Below are 15,370 nucleotides of genomic sequence, written 5' to 3' on the forward strand. Positions count from 1 at the left end.
TCAAGCCGTACGGAAGTTATGTGAGAACATACATTTCCCATAGATTTGCATGGGACTTTAAACAAATACCCTGACCCTCACAAATGTAATTAAGGGTTAAATGAACTATCCTATATTTTAAGTGGACATATAAGTAACATGTGACCAAGTATTATCGAAATATCTCCAGCCATTTGGAAGTTATGCAGGAACATACATTTCCCATAGACTTGTATGGGACTTTAAACAAAAACCCCGACCCTGGCAAATAAATCACCTATCCTATGTTTGTTGTTGACATATAAGTAACATGTGGCCAAGTTTCATATTAATATCTTCAGCCGTTTGGATGTGATCCTGGAACATACACACACACATACACACACACATAGGGGGACATGTATCATCGTTGCTTTGGTAAGCGAGTTCTGTCGGCATTTTTTTTCTTGCTTTTGGTTTTGCTTATGTCTGACACATTTATTATACTATCATGGTGGGTTGATAAATTTGGCTTACATAAGCAAAAAACAATAAATTACTTCAGAACACCAATTTGCAGCTTTGAAAAAAATGTGTGATATATAGATATATGTATGTATGTATTTTTTTTTTTTTTTAACCACTTGTTTTTTTTCCCCCTAAATGTACTAACTCCTTTTTTTTTTCTTCTCATTTCAGATCCGTGTATCTTGTGGATTACTTTAGATTCAGGGGAGTACAGTGATCAGCATTTTTTTGGTTTAATGTTAATAAAATGGTTAATGAGGACTTTTGTGGGAGTGTTTTATTTTTTTTTTTTTTTGGGAATAAATTTTTTTTTTTAAACGTGTTGTGTTTTTTTTACTTGACAGGCTTAGTAGTGGAAGCTGTATTATAGACAGTCCATTACTAAGCTGAGGCTTAGCATTAGCCCCCCAAAACAGCTAGCGCTAACCCCCAATTATTACCCCGGTACTAACAGGCCCAGAGCGTCAAATATGGCGCTCCTGGGCCTAGGCGGTAACAGGCTGGCGTTATTTAGGCTGGGGAGGGCCAGTAGCAATGGTCCTCGCCCACCCTGGTAACATCAGGCTTTTGTTGCTTGGTTGATATTTGGCTAAAAATAGGGGGAATCTTAATTTTTTTTTTTTTTTTTGCATAAATAATTATTTTAAAAAAACAAAACGCATAGGGTTCTCCCTATTTTTATTTTCAGCCAAATACCAACCAAGCAGCAACAGCCTGACTTTACCAGGGTGGGTGTGGACCTTTGTTACTGGCCCTCCCCAGCCTAAATAAGGCCAGCCTGTTAGCGCCTAGGCCCAGGAGCACCATATTTGATGTTCCCGGACTGTTGGTAACGGCACCCCTGTGGCGGTGGGTACCGGGGTAATAATTGGGGGTTGCGCTAGCTGTTTTGGGGGCTAACGCTAAGCCTCAGCTTAGTAATTGATTCCGTCTATAAGACAGCTTCCACTACTAAGCCTGTCAAGTAAAGAAAAAAAGATTCAAAAAAAATTTTTCCTAAAAAAACACTCACACCCACAAGCCCTCGTTAACTATTTTATTAACATTAAACAGATTTAAAAAAAGAAAAGCTGATCATCCAAGCAGTCCACCGAATCCGAAGTAGTCCACAGGATACACGGATCTGAAATGAGAAAAAAGAAAAATAGGTTAATACATTTATTTTCACCCGAAGGCGCATGACTACAACTCCTAACATGCCCTTATAGTAAGGCTATGCTGGGAGTTGTAGTGGGGGGTAACAATCTCCCGCACCACATGACTACAACTCCCATCCCTACTGTAAGGGCATGCTGGGAGTTGTAGGGGGGCGGGTTAAAAGCCTGACACCTGCCCCCTGCCACACAATTACAACTACCAGCATGTCCTTACTGTAAGGGCATGCTGGGAGTTATAAGGGGGTGACAATCTCCCGCACCACATGACTACAACTCCCAGTATATCCTTACAGTAAGGGCATGCTGGGAGTTGTAGTTGTGCGGCAGGGGGCAGGTGACAAGCTTGTCACCCTCCCCCACCCCCCCTACAACTCTCCCAGCATGCCCTTACTATAAGGACATGCTGGGGGTTGTAGTCGTGCCAGCCAGGGAAGTGGGTGGTAATGCGATCCGTTCCCTGGCTGCAGTAATCAGAGAATCACTGTAATTTCATATTTCCCACCAGGTCACATGACCCAGCGGGAAATTTGAAATTACACTAAACTCCGCCGCACTGTGGTAAGGAGCCCGGGCTGACATAACTCTGCAGCCGCCCGGGACTCCCGCAGCCAGGCAGGGAGATGTGCAGAAGCCGTCCCTGCCATCTCTCGGCGTGTACTGCAGGGGGATGGCAGGGACGGCACCTACACATCTCCCTGCCCTGCTGTGGGACTTGTCCCGGGCGGCTGCAGAGTTATGTCAGCCCGGGCTCCTTACCAAGCGCTGCGGAGATAATAGTTGATGGAGCCCGGGCGGCTGAAGTGAGGCTAGCCTGCGGGCTCCTTACCACGGCGCCGCAGGATATATGAGGAGCCCGGGCGGCTGCAGACTGATGCCAGCTCGGGCTCCTTTTAACATCTTGCGGAGCTTTTAGTCCCTAATGTAATATCAAATTTCCCGCAGGGTCCCGTAATTGGATGCTCGGTCCTGGCCAAGCACGGGACCCAGCGGGAAATATGAAATGACATTAGGGGAAATAGAAACTCTGCGGCGCCGAGGTATGTTAAAAGGAGCCCGGGCTTGCCTCACTCTGCATCCCCGCTACCCTGATATAATGATGGGGACACTGCTTTACATATCCCCCACACCCCCTTGTCTTCCACCCGCCCACGCCGCACATTATATTTTTTATATATATATATATATACACAAATTATATCTATATTGTCCGCCAGCTACAATACTACAACTCCCAGCATACCCTCACTGTATGGACATGCTGGGAGTTGTAGTCTTGCAACAGGTAGCAGGCGGGTGGGAGACAAGGGGGGGGGATGTCATTATGTTAAGGTAGCAGGGTTAGAATCAGACAGAGCTGGGCGGCTGCGGAGTGATGCCAGCCCAGGTTCCATTGTACAGTTGCGATATATTTCCCGCTGGAGCTGTGATCACGGCTGCCAGCGGGAAATATAACATTTTCTCTCAAAAGCCGTTTTGTAAGCCAACTCTGGGCTGGCTTCCATTTACGCAGTTTTTGAGAGCTTGCGACTTTTTGTGCGACTCAATAAATCCCTGACCACTGCAAAGTAAAAAATTTAATTTACTTTCGTACGCTCTTTTGTAGCTTTTTGCTTACAGCCAAAAGTCGCACAAAAAATTGCTTAAGTGCTAATGCGACTTTTTGTAATCAAAAAAAGAGCTCTAAATCCCTTGATAAATGTCCCCCAATGAGTTTTATATATATATTGGACATATTGTAGACTGTTTTGTGCCTTCTTGATGCTATAAAAGCCCCCCCCCCCCTTTATTAGCAGATGGGAGGGGTGCTGTAGGAAGTTGGAAAGTATTATTGCTGAGCCATGCAAAATAGTCCATGTCCTTAAATGGGCACTGTCCTCTGCAAAAACATTTATATAATGTAGATAATAACATTATATGCATGTTTGTAATATACATTGATTGATTTAAAAAAAAAAAAAAGTGTAAATTATTGGGGTGGAAAAATGCTTTATACTTCTTACCACTAGGGGCCCTTCCACCGTCCAGAGCACTGTCTTGTCCCTGCAGCTATTGCCTGTGTGTCTTGGCTGTATTTTGCAGAATATAGGAAGTGTGGGTGAGACAAGCAGGGCTCAGTTTAGGCTTCCCGCTTGTCAATCAGTCTGTTGTGTGAAGTTGGGACGTGTCGTAGAGCCTCAGTGCACAGAGCAGCCAGTTGTCAGCTCTGAGAAATGAGAGAGGACGTTTCTCATGAGATGCCAGGGAATGACCCCTCCTCCTCCTCCTCAGTGAACTGCATGCAGTCTTCTCACCATAAAAAAGGAAATTAGGAGCCATAAAAGCATGATAACCAGGATTTAAACACTTGGACATGATCAGCACCAGTTAAAGGGTAAGCCTGGAGCATTCTTGTAACAGGTACCCTTCAAAGGGGTACTCTGGTGGAAAAACTTAATTTTTTTTTTTTTTTTTAAATCAACTGGTGCCAGAAAGTTAAACAGATTTGTAAATTACTTCTATTAAAAAAAAAAAATCTTAATCCTTCCAGTACTTATTAGCGGTTGTATACTACAGAGGAAATTCTTTTCTTTTTGGGTTTCTTTTCTGTCACGACCAAAGTGCTCTCTGCTGACACCTCTGTCCATTTTAGGAACTTTCATGTTTGCTTTGGGGATTTTCTCCTACTCTGGACACTTCCTAAAATGGACAGCGGTGTCAGCAGAGAGCACTGTGGTCAGACAGAAAAGAAATCCAAAAAGAAAAGCATTTCCTCTGTAGTATAAAGCCGCTAATAAGTACTGGAAGGATTAAGATTTTTTAATAGAAGTAATTTACAAATCTGTATAACTTTCTGGCATTAGTTGATTTAAAATAAATAAATAAATAAGCTGTCAAATAGGACATAGACATATATGTACAGCTGCATGCAGGAAATGTAGTCAGTGTCTATGCAGTTACGTTGCTTTGTAGTTCTTTCTCATTTTTCCTCTTATCATAAATCCTTCTCTCTCATTGGCTGCAGGTGGTTGCAGATGGCCGGAGCCCTCTCGTAAGTAAAGTCCATTGGGAGAAGATGGTGAAAAAAGTGACCAAATTTGGCATCCGTACAGGAACATTCAACTGCTCTAGTGATCCCAGGTGAGTGTGCTTTATTGTAGTATTTGGCATCTTACAAGGGTCTTCCAGAACCGTTCCATTCATAGCCTATCCTGAGATCACCCTGACAGGTCAGCTGTTTGCCATGGTTGTGGCGCCTGGATATACAGTGAATAGGTCCGTACATTGTGTAGTGGTTGTACTGTTTTACTGGCTCTAGTACACAACATACAAATTGCTGCCGCTTTGACAAAAAGCCAATCAGAAATGCATGGCTTAACCCAGTGTTTCCTCACCCAGGTGCCTCCAGCTCTTGCAAAATTACCACTCCCAGCCAGCCTGGACAGCCTTTGGCTGGGAGTTGTTGACTTGCAACAGCTGGAGGCAACCAGATTAGAAAACACTGCTCTAATAGATTTTTGAATCACCTTGTGTTTCCTTTAAATGAGTAGTCACATTTAAAAATGTTTATATAAAAAAAAATTATATTTTAATTTTAAAACCAGGACACCTGTAATGTAGCCCTGCATACACATACTCGCTGTGCTATGTCCTAACATAGCTTTATTTTACTGTATATTGTGGTGGCCAAAAAAAAGGATTTTGTAAGTCCATTACCAGTGTCCTGGAGGTGGGGCAGCAGGTTCAGAACTGCGCCAATCCGACACACCTCTCTCTCCCTGATGTCACCAGCCTTTGATTGACACATAGTACGTACCCGGTTGGCAGCAGCCCTGTGCGTGTAGTCTGTGTGTGCGCTAGTACTGTGGTTTCTGGCGCACGCGTAGTGACTCTGTGACCCGTCTGCTGGCCTGCTGGTCAGTCACTAGAGGTAGAGAGCTAATTTTAGTGACTGATTTACGCATGCTGTGAAAACCTGGCCAACAGGGGTCAAGAGTACGGGCGCACACGTAGGCTACACTCACAGGGCAGCTGCCTGCCTGGTAGCTGTGTGTGTCAATCAAAGGCTGGGGACTTCTGGGAGAGAGTCATATCGGAGCAGTGCAGCTCAGGACCTGCTGGCCCCTCCTCCAGGACACTGGTAATGAACTTTCAATTTGTATTTATTTTTATTATTTTTTTTGCTTCTTTTTGGCCACCACAGTGTAAAATAAAGGTACTTTAGGACTTTGTGCTTATGGGGCTACTTTACAGGGGTCAGTTTATGGGACAGATGCTCTTTAAATTACAGTTAAAGGGGTACTCCACTGCTCAGACCAAACGCTAGAGCCGGCCCTGGGAGCTCGTGAAGTCATAGCCCACCCCCTCATGATGTCACGCTTCACCCCTTCAATGCAAGTCTATGGGAGGGGGCGTGACAGCCGTCACGCCCCCTCCCATAGACTTGCATTGAAGGGGTGAGGCGTGACATCATGACGGGCGGGGCTATGATGTCACGAGCTCCCGACTCCGACATTCGGAACAGTTTTTTCCAAACGCTGAGCAGTGGAGTACCCCTTTTAAATACAATATAAATACAACTAGGGACATCTTGATGTAAGGGTACTGCGATTAAATCCTAAAAAGCAGAATAAGACTGAGTGCAAATCAAACTTTGGCGTAAAGTCATTGAAAAATAGCAGCAGCAATCTTTACATCTACTTTCCATTTGTGAAAGTTTGCTTTGTTGACGTGCCATATCCCCGATTTTGCATTGATCCACATATTCTAGGCCTAGAACTTAAACTGTGCTTTTGTTTTCACAATCTCCAGATATTGCAGGAAGAGAGGATGGGTGAGATCGACCCTTATTATATCCGTGCCCCAAACGAACACCTCAAAGGGGAAAGTGATGCTTAAAGAGTACGGCGGGCGTAAAATAGAGACCGAGCACATCTTCAAGTGGATTACTGCACACGCTGCTTCACGCATCAAGACCATCTACAATTCTGAACATCTAAAGGAGGAGTGGGACAGGAGCGACCAATACAAGGTGAAGCTATATCTGTTCGCAAACCTCGATCAGCCTCCGGCGTTCTTCTCTGCGTTGAGTGTGAAGTTTACTGGGAGAGTGGAATTCATATTCGTCAATGTGGAAAACTGGGATAATACTAGTTACACTGCTGAAATCGGCATATCGAGGACTCCATCTTACGTTCTGAAAACTCCCGAGGGAATATACAAATATGGAAATAATACGGGAGAATATGTCTCCCTAAGGGCCATGGATTCCTTCCTGCGCACGTTACAACCAGAAGTCAATGACTTGTTTGTGCTCAGTTTGGTCCTGGTGAACCTCATGGCTTGGATGGACTTATTTATCACTCAAGGAGCCACCATAAAAAGATTTGTGGTTCTGATCAGCACTTTAGGGACCTACAATTCCTTGCTCATCATTTCCTGGTTACCAGTTTTGGGGTTTCTCCAGCTCCCTTACCTTGATAGCTTTTATGAGTACAGCCTGAAACTACTTCGGTACTCCAACACCACCACCTTGGCTTCGTGGGTAAGAGCCGACTGGATGTTTTATTCTTCTCATCCCGCACTTTTTCTTAGTACTTATCTCGGCCATGGGTTGCTCATTGATTACTTTGAAAAGAAAAGACGAAGCAACAACAACGCCGATGAAGCCAATGCCAATAATCTAGAGTGGTTGTCCAGTCTCTGGGACTGGTACACCAGTTACTTATTCCACCCCATTGCTTCTTTTCATCACTTTCCCAACAACTCAGATTGGGATGAAGATCCAGAACTTTTCCTCGAGCGTTTAGCTTTTCCGGATTTATGGCTTCATCCTCTGATACCCACAGATTACATAAAAAATCTACCAACCTGGCACTTTCGTTGTCCTAGTCATCGCGTAGGAGAAGACTTCTCGGAAAGTTCACAAGAAAGTGACAGTGAGTCTGAAAGCTCTGGAAGTGAACAGTGCAGATGTACGAGGAATCCTCCTTCAAGTTGCACAGGAAGGCCAACATTAGAGTCTTCTGACCAGACTTGCTTATGCGAAGAAGCACAAGGTGGAAGAAAAATAGGATCCTCCACCAAGGACAACTTGGAACCAGACTGGTCCACATGGCCTGAAAATATGTTGCACTGTACAGAATGTGTGGTTTGCCTGGAGAATTTTGAGAATGGCTCTCTGCTTATGGGTCTCCCATGTGGGCACGTATTCCACCAAAATTGCATTGTAATGTGGTTGGCAGGAGGTAGACATTGCTGCCCAGTTTGTCGATGGGCGTCCTATAAAAAGAAACATTTCACTCAACAGCCATCATTGTCCAGTCCTGCCCAGTCTTAGCATCCGCTCTAAGTCTGGAAGCTTCCCGGCCTGTATCTGCTTGTATCTGTGGTTTGATGTCATGTTTTCTGTCTTAGTACAGTGGACTAATGCACATTATGTTTGTCATGATTTAATTTTCTGGCCTTGCGTGTTAAGTGTAAATGCATACGTAAGCAAAAAAAACAAAAAAAAAACATATTTTTATGACTTTCACAAATTATATTCATATTTCAGTGTATTTTTAAAATAATAATAATAATTATTGTCTGCCAAATTGTAGAGAGAAGAACATTATATTGATTTTTTTTTTCTTTTGAGCACTTTCATTTTGACCATCCTCGCTCAGTGTTCCATATGTTTTTGAACGTCCGTAATGGAAGTCTCAACCTTTCACTTGAGTGTTATGATTTATTTTCTTTTTAATAAAACTAAAATAGAGTCTTCTGTCCCAGTCTTTAAAGGGAGAACTTACTGCAAAACCTTTTAATATATAAGTAGGTCTCGTCACTTACATTTATTATTTCATTTTTTATATTTTTTTTTGAGGTTTCAGACATGTTCTAATGTAAGTGACTATGCAATGTTTACACATAACAATACAGGAATCATGATGGCAGGAAAGGAGCACAGCGTTGCTTTATTTATCCATAAAAAAAAAAATGCTATTTTTTTTTTCTATTCCTGCATTGGTTTCTGTTAGGTTAGAGGGGTTGTCCATTTTTTTTTTTTTCTGTGTAGATGTGCTATCATGTGTGGACAGGATTTAGTCTCTCCTGTGTGGCTGTCCTGTGAATTTCAGGATTACATTATGCCCAACCCATACAGTATCCATACCCTCCTGGCAGCTCTCAGACCCCTGCCCTCCCATCTCTATGACCACCTATGCATAGTGTGTTGCTGAAGATAGACTGTCTCACCTCTCTGTAGGAGAGCAGGGATATATAAGGTGAGTCTATACTAGGTTTAGCTGTAGAGTTATAAAACTCCCCCGACTCACACTGTCTCTTTCTGCTTTGTTCAGAGACTCTTGCCTGTCCTGTAGGATGCAGCTAGACACTGTTATCCCGGCCTCCTGCTTTAAAGAGTTAAGAGGGATAAATCTTTCACAAGGAGCCAGACAGCTGCATCTCAGAGGAATACATAGAGACTCTGGTATGAGTTAGCATTCAGGAATTCTGTGTCGCAGATGATTTGTTTTACTTAGGACTCAGAACAAGTGCAGTGATGAGACGCCGCCCCCCTCTCTGCAAAGCCACAGGCAGCTTTAGGGAAACAATAGCAGAAGGTGTAAGGATGGCAGGCAACCTGCAAATGACCAATCTACATACATTTTTATATAATAGCAGTCTATTTTACATTACATAGGCAAATAATAAATATATATATATATATATATATATACACACACACACACACACTCTGCTCAAAAAAAATAAAGGGAACACTAAGATAATACAGCCTAGATCTGACTGAATGAACTAATCGTATGAAATACTTTCGTATTTACATAGTTGAATGTTCTGACAACAAAATCACACACAAATTATCAATGGAAATCAAATCTATCAACCCATTGAGGTCTGGATATGGAGTCATACTCAACATCAAAGTGGAAAGACACACTACAGGCTGATCCAACTTTATGTAATGTCATTAAAACAAATCAAAATGAGTCCTCCACCTATGACCTCCCTACAACGCCTGGGCATGCTCCTGATGAGGTGGTGGACAGTCTGTGGTGCAACGTGGCGTTGGTGGATGGAGCGAGACATGATGTCCCAGATGTGCTCAATTGGATTCAGGTCTGGGGAACGGGCGGGCCAGTCCATAGCATCAATGCCTTCCTCTTGCAGGAACTGCTGACACACTCCAGCCTCATGAGATCTAGTATTGTCTCGCATTAGGAGGAATCTAGGGCCAACCACACCAGCATATGGTCTCACAAGGGGTCTGAGGATCTCATCTCGGTATCTAATGGCAGTCAGGCTACCTCTGGCAAGCACATGGAGGGCTGTGCGGACCCCCCAAAGAAATGCCACCTCACACCATTACTGACCCACCGTCAAATTGGTCATGCTGGAGGATGTTGCAGGCAGCAGAATGTTCTCCACTGCGTCTCCAGACTCTGGCATGTGCTCAGTGTGAACCTGCATTCATCTGTGAAGAGCACAAGGTGCCAGTGGCAAATTTGCCAGTCTTGGTGTTCTCTGGCAAATGCCAAACGTCCTGCACGGTGTTGGGCTGTAAGCACAACCCCCACCTGTGGATGTCAGGCCCTCATACCACCCTCATGGAGTCTGTTTCTGACCGTTTGAGTGGACACATGCACATTTGCGGCCTACTGGAGATCATTTTGCAGGGCTCTGGCAGTGGTCCTCCTGCTTCTCTGCACAAAGGCAGAGGTAGCAGTCCTGCTGCTGGGTTGTTGCCCTCCTAAAGCCTCCTCCACGTCTCCTGATGTACTGGCCTGTCTCCTGGTAGCGCCTCCATGCTCTGGACACTACGCTGACAGACGCAGCAAACCTTCTTGCCACAGCTCGCATTGATGTGCCATCCTGGATGAGCTGCACTACCTGAGCAACTTGTGTGGGTTGTAGACTCCGTCTCATGTTAACACTAGAGTGAAAGCATCGCCAGCATTCAAAAGTCACCAAAACTTCAGCCATGAAGCTGTGTGATTGACTTGGAGTTACACTGTCTTGTTTAAGTGTTCCCTTGAGCAGTGTGTGTGTGTGTGTGTGTATGTATATATATATATATATATATATATATATGAAAAGTTTTGCAACTGACCTGTTATTTAGCTTGTCGGACAGATTCACCCATTGCCGCTCCATTCAATTGCTGCGCGAGTGCTGAAGTGAGCAGAGTAGTTCACTTAGCTGTCTCGGTTAGTCCCATAAAGGGTAAATGGAGCGGCAGGGCGCATACTAGGCTGCTGCTTTATTTACAAGGAATAGCAAGGGAAACTAGTGAATGGTGGTGGTTCCGCCAGTCGGACGTCCACTGATCCATTTAAGTAAATGGATCCAAGTTGTAATACCACACAAAACCTGAGGACAGGTTGTCTTATTCCTGGATAAGCCCATTAAGTCAGGTTTATAAAGGCTATTGATTGGGTTATGGCTGCTTTAAATTGCATTCTTGCATGATGAAAAGTGATATGTCTATACGTAAATACAGCTGGTTACTGATAAGCCTCTAAATGGCTTTGGTTTTGGACATGATCAATGCACTAAATAAAATTACATAAATTTGTACTTCTTTGTTATACTTCAACCTGCAGAACCCTGTTTAGCCAAGCTCGAGCTGCTCCACGTATAAAGAAGTCCCTCAGAGTTGACTTTCTAGGTTCCGTTATATATAATATATACATATAGTTTATGTACATTTGTATGAAACCATATGCAAAGCAAAGTGAGCAACAGTAAGATAGTAGTTGTGAGGGAAATATAGGTGCTATACACAAAAATTATGTGTACATGATCAGGATTAGGTACTGAGTAACATATTTTTGTTGAATATTACAGGTACTCTTTAGGGTCACACTGGCCGGACACGCAGCCTATAAGAAGCCTCCAACCTCGGAACCTCCGAATATTGCAGACGCAAGGCTGTAGCGGGGAAAGCCCTGTGTCTGCTCCTAATGTATACACAGCGTATTCCCTGCTGCTCGGCAGATTTCTCGCAGCGTCAAATATGCTGCATATCCACCCAGTGTGAACTTACCATAAAGGTAATGGCCATAAAGGTAATGGCCATAAAGGTAATGGTCATTGGCCTTATTGCTCAGTGGATAGAGCACTGGGCTTTTAAACCAGGGGTCATGAGTTCAATTCTCACTGGGGCCTCATTTCTTAGTCTAGGCTAAATTTAAAAGACAACTGTAGTGCAAGACTTTTCTGTTTTGCTGTGCCTCAAAAATAAACTTTAACTCACCTTCCTACGTGCCCCCGTTGGTCCGGCACAGGCCTCACCGTCCAGCGGTGCTAACCTCATTCAACTAAGGTAAGGAGCTCTGGCCGGCTTCTTACATGACAGTGGGCTCAGCCTATCACCGTCCGGGGCAGGACATCGCTGCGGCCGGTGATACGCCGAAGGCTCTGCGGCGTCCCCGTCTCCAGGAAGTTGAATGAGATTAGCACTGCCGGACCAACGGGGGCACATAGGAAGGTATGTTAAAGTTTATTTTGTTTATTTTTGAGGCCCGGGCACAGGAATATATAAAAGTCGTGCACTACAGTTGTCCTTTAACTAACATTCTGAAACATAGAAAGGATTCTTAAAACCTTGTCTTTTCAATCTTCCAAATTCTAGACTACAAGTGATGCAAATCAGAACAAAAGATCTTGAAGGATCCTCTTTCTTGCTTGATCCAGACAATTATTTAAGCTTAGACCAGTGTTTAACAACCAATGTGCCTCCAGCTGTTGCAAAACTACAACTCCCAACACTGCCTAAAAGGGCAACGTCAGCAATAACCACTGGCTACTCATCACAATATGAAGAGCTCAGATCCAGCAACGTGGCCTAAGGTGCTTCGTTAAGGCTGGCCCCTTCCCTTATCCTGTTCAGGACGTAATGCGTCCTGGTACTTAAGGATGCAGGGCGTACCTGTACTCCCTGGTCCCCTTACTGGGGTTTGAAGCACACTCACAAGCTGAGCGCACTTCAAACCCGTGGGTCCCGACTGCTATGAGCAGCCAGGACCTAGAGTTAATGCAGGGCATCGGCAAAGTTGATTGTGACGTCTAAAATTAAAGTAAAAGGATCCCTGCAGCTCAGCGGAGCTGATCAGGACCATCGCGATGTCCAGATCAGCTGAGAGGACGGTCGGAGGGCCCTTACCTGCCTCCTTGCCGTCTGATCGGTCCTTTGCTGCCTCCAGCCTGGAGCAGGAGAGCACCCATAACACTGATTAATGCTGAGCCAAAGCTCAGCATTGAACAGTGTAAGCAATCACAAGATTGCATGTTATAGCCCCCCTATGGGGGCAAAAAAAAATAATAATAATTGTGAAATGTGTAAAAAAAAAAAAAAAAAAAAAAGTTTATAAATATGAATAAGCGCCTCCCCTGATAAAAGTTTGAATCACCCCCCTTTCACATTTTTTAAATAAAATTATGTAATCAAAAATAAACGTGCTATCACCGCGAGCGTAAATGTCCGAACTACTAAAATACTGTATACGGTTAAACCACACAGTTGATGGCGTACACATAAAAAATATGTGCATTTTGTGCATTTTTCGTCATTTCATATACCATATAAAAATTTATAAAAAAAAACATCAAAAACTCCCATCGAAACAAAAATGGTACCGATAAAAACTACACACCACAGCGCAAAAAATTTGCCCTCATATAGCCCCGTATGCAGAAAAATTAAAAAAGTTATAGGGGCCAGAAAGTGACAATTTTAAAGGGGTACTCCGGTGAAAACCTTTTTTCTTTTAAATCAACTTGTGGCAGAAAGTTAAACATATTTGTAAATTACTTCTATTAAAAAATCTTAATCCTTCCTGTACTTATTAGCAGCTGAATACTACAGAGAAAATTCTTTTCTTTTTGGAATGCTCTCTGATGACATCACAACCACAGTTCTCTCTGCTGATGTTATTATAATAATTATAACACTTTATTTATAGTGCAATGTTGCAGTGCTAACCACTGAGCCACCATGCTGCCCTTAGCATACATCTGCTATGCATCTGCTATGCATGGTTGCTAAAATGGACAGAGATGTCAGCAGAGATCACTGTGCTCGTGATGTCATCAGTATTCCAAAAAGAAAGGAATTTCCTGTGTAGCATTCAGCAGCTAATAAGTACTGGAAGGATTAAGATTTTTTAATAGAAGTAATTTACAAATATGTTTAACTTTCTGCCACCAGTTGATTTAAAAGAAAAAAAGTTTTCACCGGAGTACCCCTTTAAACATACAAATTTTGGTGCATGTAGTTAAATATTTTTTTAAAGTAGTAAAATAAAATAAAACCTAAATAAATTGGTTATCCTTGTAACCATATGGACCTACAGAACAAACATAAGGTGTTATTTTACCGAAAAATGCACTGCATGGAAATGGAAGCTCCCAAAATTACAAAATGGCGTTTTTTTTATTTTTTATTTCACCACACAAAAATTTTTTTTTTTTTTTTGTTTCGCTGCAGATTGGCCCTTATTTACTAAGAGTGTTGTGTAGTTTTCTTTGTGGGTTTTAATTCCCTACAATTTTTTTTCCACAGTATTTATTACATTTTCCACTTTCCCTACATTTTGCTTTTTTTACACATGCTCTGATCTGTCTGGTTTTCCTCAGGTCAAATCCACCACATTTTATGTGGAAACCTTAGTAAATATGTTGGGTTTTTCGGAAAATGTCGGGAACACGCCCCCTTTTCCCAACAGCCACACCCCTTTTTCGACTTTTCTTAGTAAAATGGAGAGTTAGTCAGGTTTTTTTTTCAATTCCCGTGCAAATTCTGGCGCAGACAGAATTTTTGGCGCAATGCCTACAAAACATGTCGGGTTTGCAATAGTAAATGTGGACCATTATGTTATAAAATAAGTGGTCATTAAAAAGTATAATTGGTGATGCAAAAAACAAGCCCTGTAGGTCTGTAGGTGCAATATCGAAATGTTATGATTTTTAGAAGGGGAGGAAGAAAAAACGAAAGTGCAAAAACTAAAATTTTCCGAGTCCTTAAAGGGGTGAAAACCTTTTTTCTTTTAAATCAACTGGTGGCAGAAAGTTAAACATATTTGTAAATTACTTCTATTAAAAAATCTTAATCCTTCTAGTACTTATTAGCTGCTGAATGCTACAGAGGAAATTCCATTCTTTTTGGAACACTGATGACATCACGAGCACAGTGCTCTCGGCTGACATCTCTCTCCATTTTAGCAACCATGCATAGCAGAAGCATCTTAAGGGCAGCATGGTGGCTCAGTGGTTAGCACTGCTGCCTTGCAGTCCTGGGGACTTGGGTTCAAATCCCACTAAGGACAACAACAAACAAAGCGTTATGATTATTATAATAACGTCAGCAGAGAGAACTGTGCTCGTGATGTCATTAGAGAGCATTCCAAAAAGAAAAGAATTTCCTCTGTAGTATTCAGCAGCTAATAAATACAGGAAGAATTAAGGTTTTTTAATAGAAGTAATTTACAAATATGTTTAACTTTAACTTTCTGCCACCAGTTGATTTAAAAGAAAAAAGGTTTTCACCGGAGTACCCCTTTAAGACTAAAATGTGCTGAGTCCTTAAGGGGTTAAGGTACCAGATTGAATCTTTTTTTCTGACACCCCATTTGTTTTTTTAAATATTACTAATGGAGAATGAAGAATTTTTGCACATTTTTGAGCAATCACTGTGAAATAATTGCTCAAAAAATTGTTAGTCTAAGCCGGTATTTTGCAACCAGTGT

At 42.6% G+C, this 15,370-nt stretch overlaps 1 protein-coding gene across 3 annotated transcripts in view; it reads left to right on the forward strand.

The window, feature by feature from the left end:
• The window catches only part of RNF103 (ring finger protein 103), a 37,589-nt gene extending 26,428 nt beyond the window's left edge, over positions 1 to 11,161 (forward strand). For all 3 annotated transcript variants that reach the window (XM_056554232.1, XM_056554230.1, XM_056554233.1), the window contains exons 4-5: positions 4,645 to 4,760; positions 6,432 to 11,161. In XM_056554232.1, the coding sequence (XP_056410207.1) occupies positions 4,645 to 4,760; positions 6,432 to 7,959 (1,644 nt within the window). In that variant the 3' untranslated portion in view covers positions 7,960 to 11,161. The remainder of the gene's footprint in view (positions 1 to 4,644; positions 4,761 to 6,431) is intronic.
• Positions 11,162 to 15,370: the final 4,209 nt, after the last annotated feature.

Source organism: Hyla sarda, chromosome 1 (assembly GCF_029499605.1).
Source record: "Hyla sarda isolate aHylSar1 chromosome 1, aHylSar1.hap1, whole genome shotgun sequence".
NCBI lineage: Eukaryota > Metazoa > Chordata > Amphibia > Anura > Hylidae > Hyla > Hyla sarda.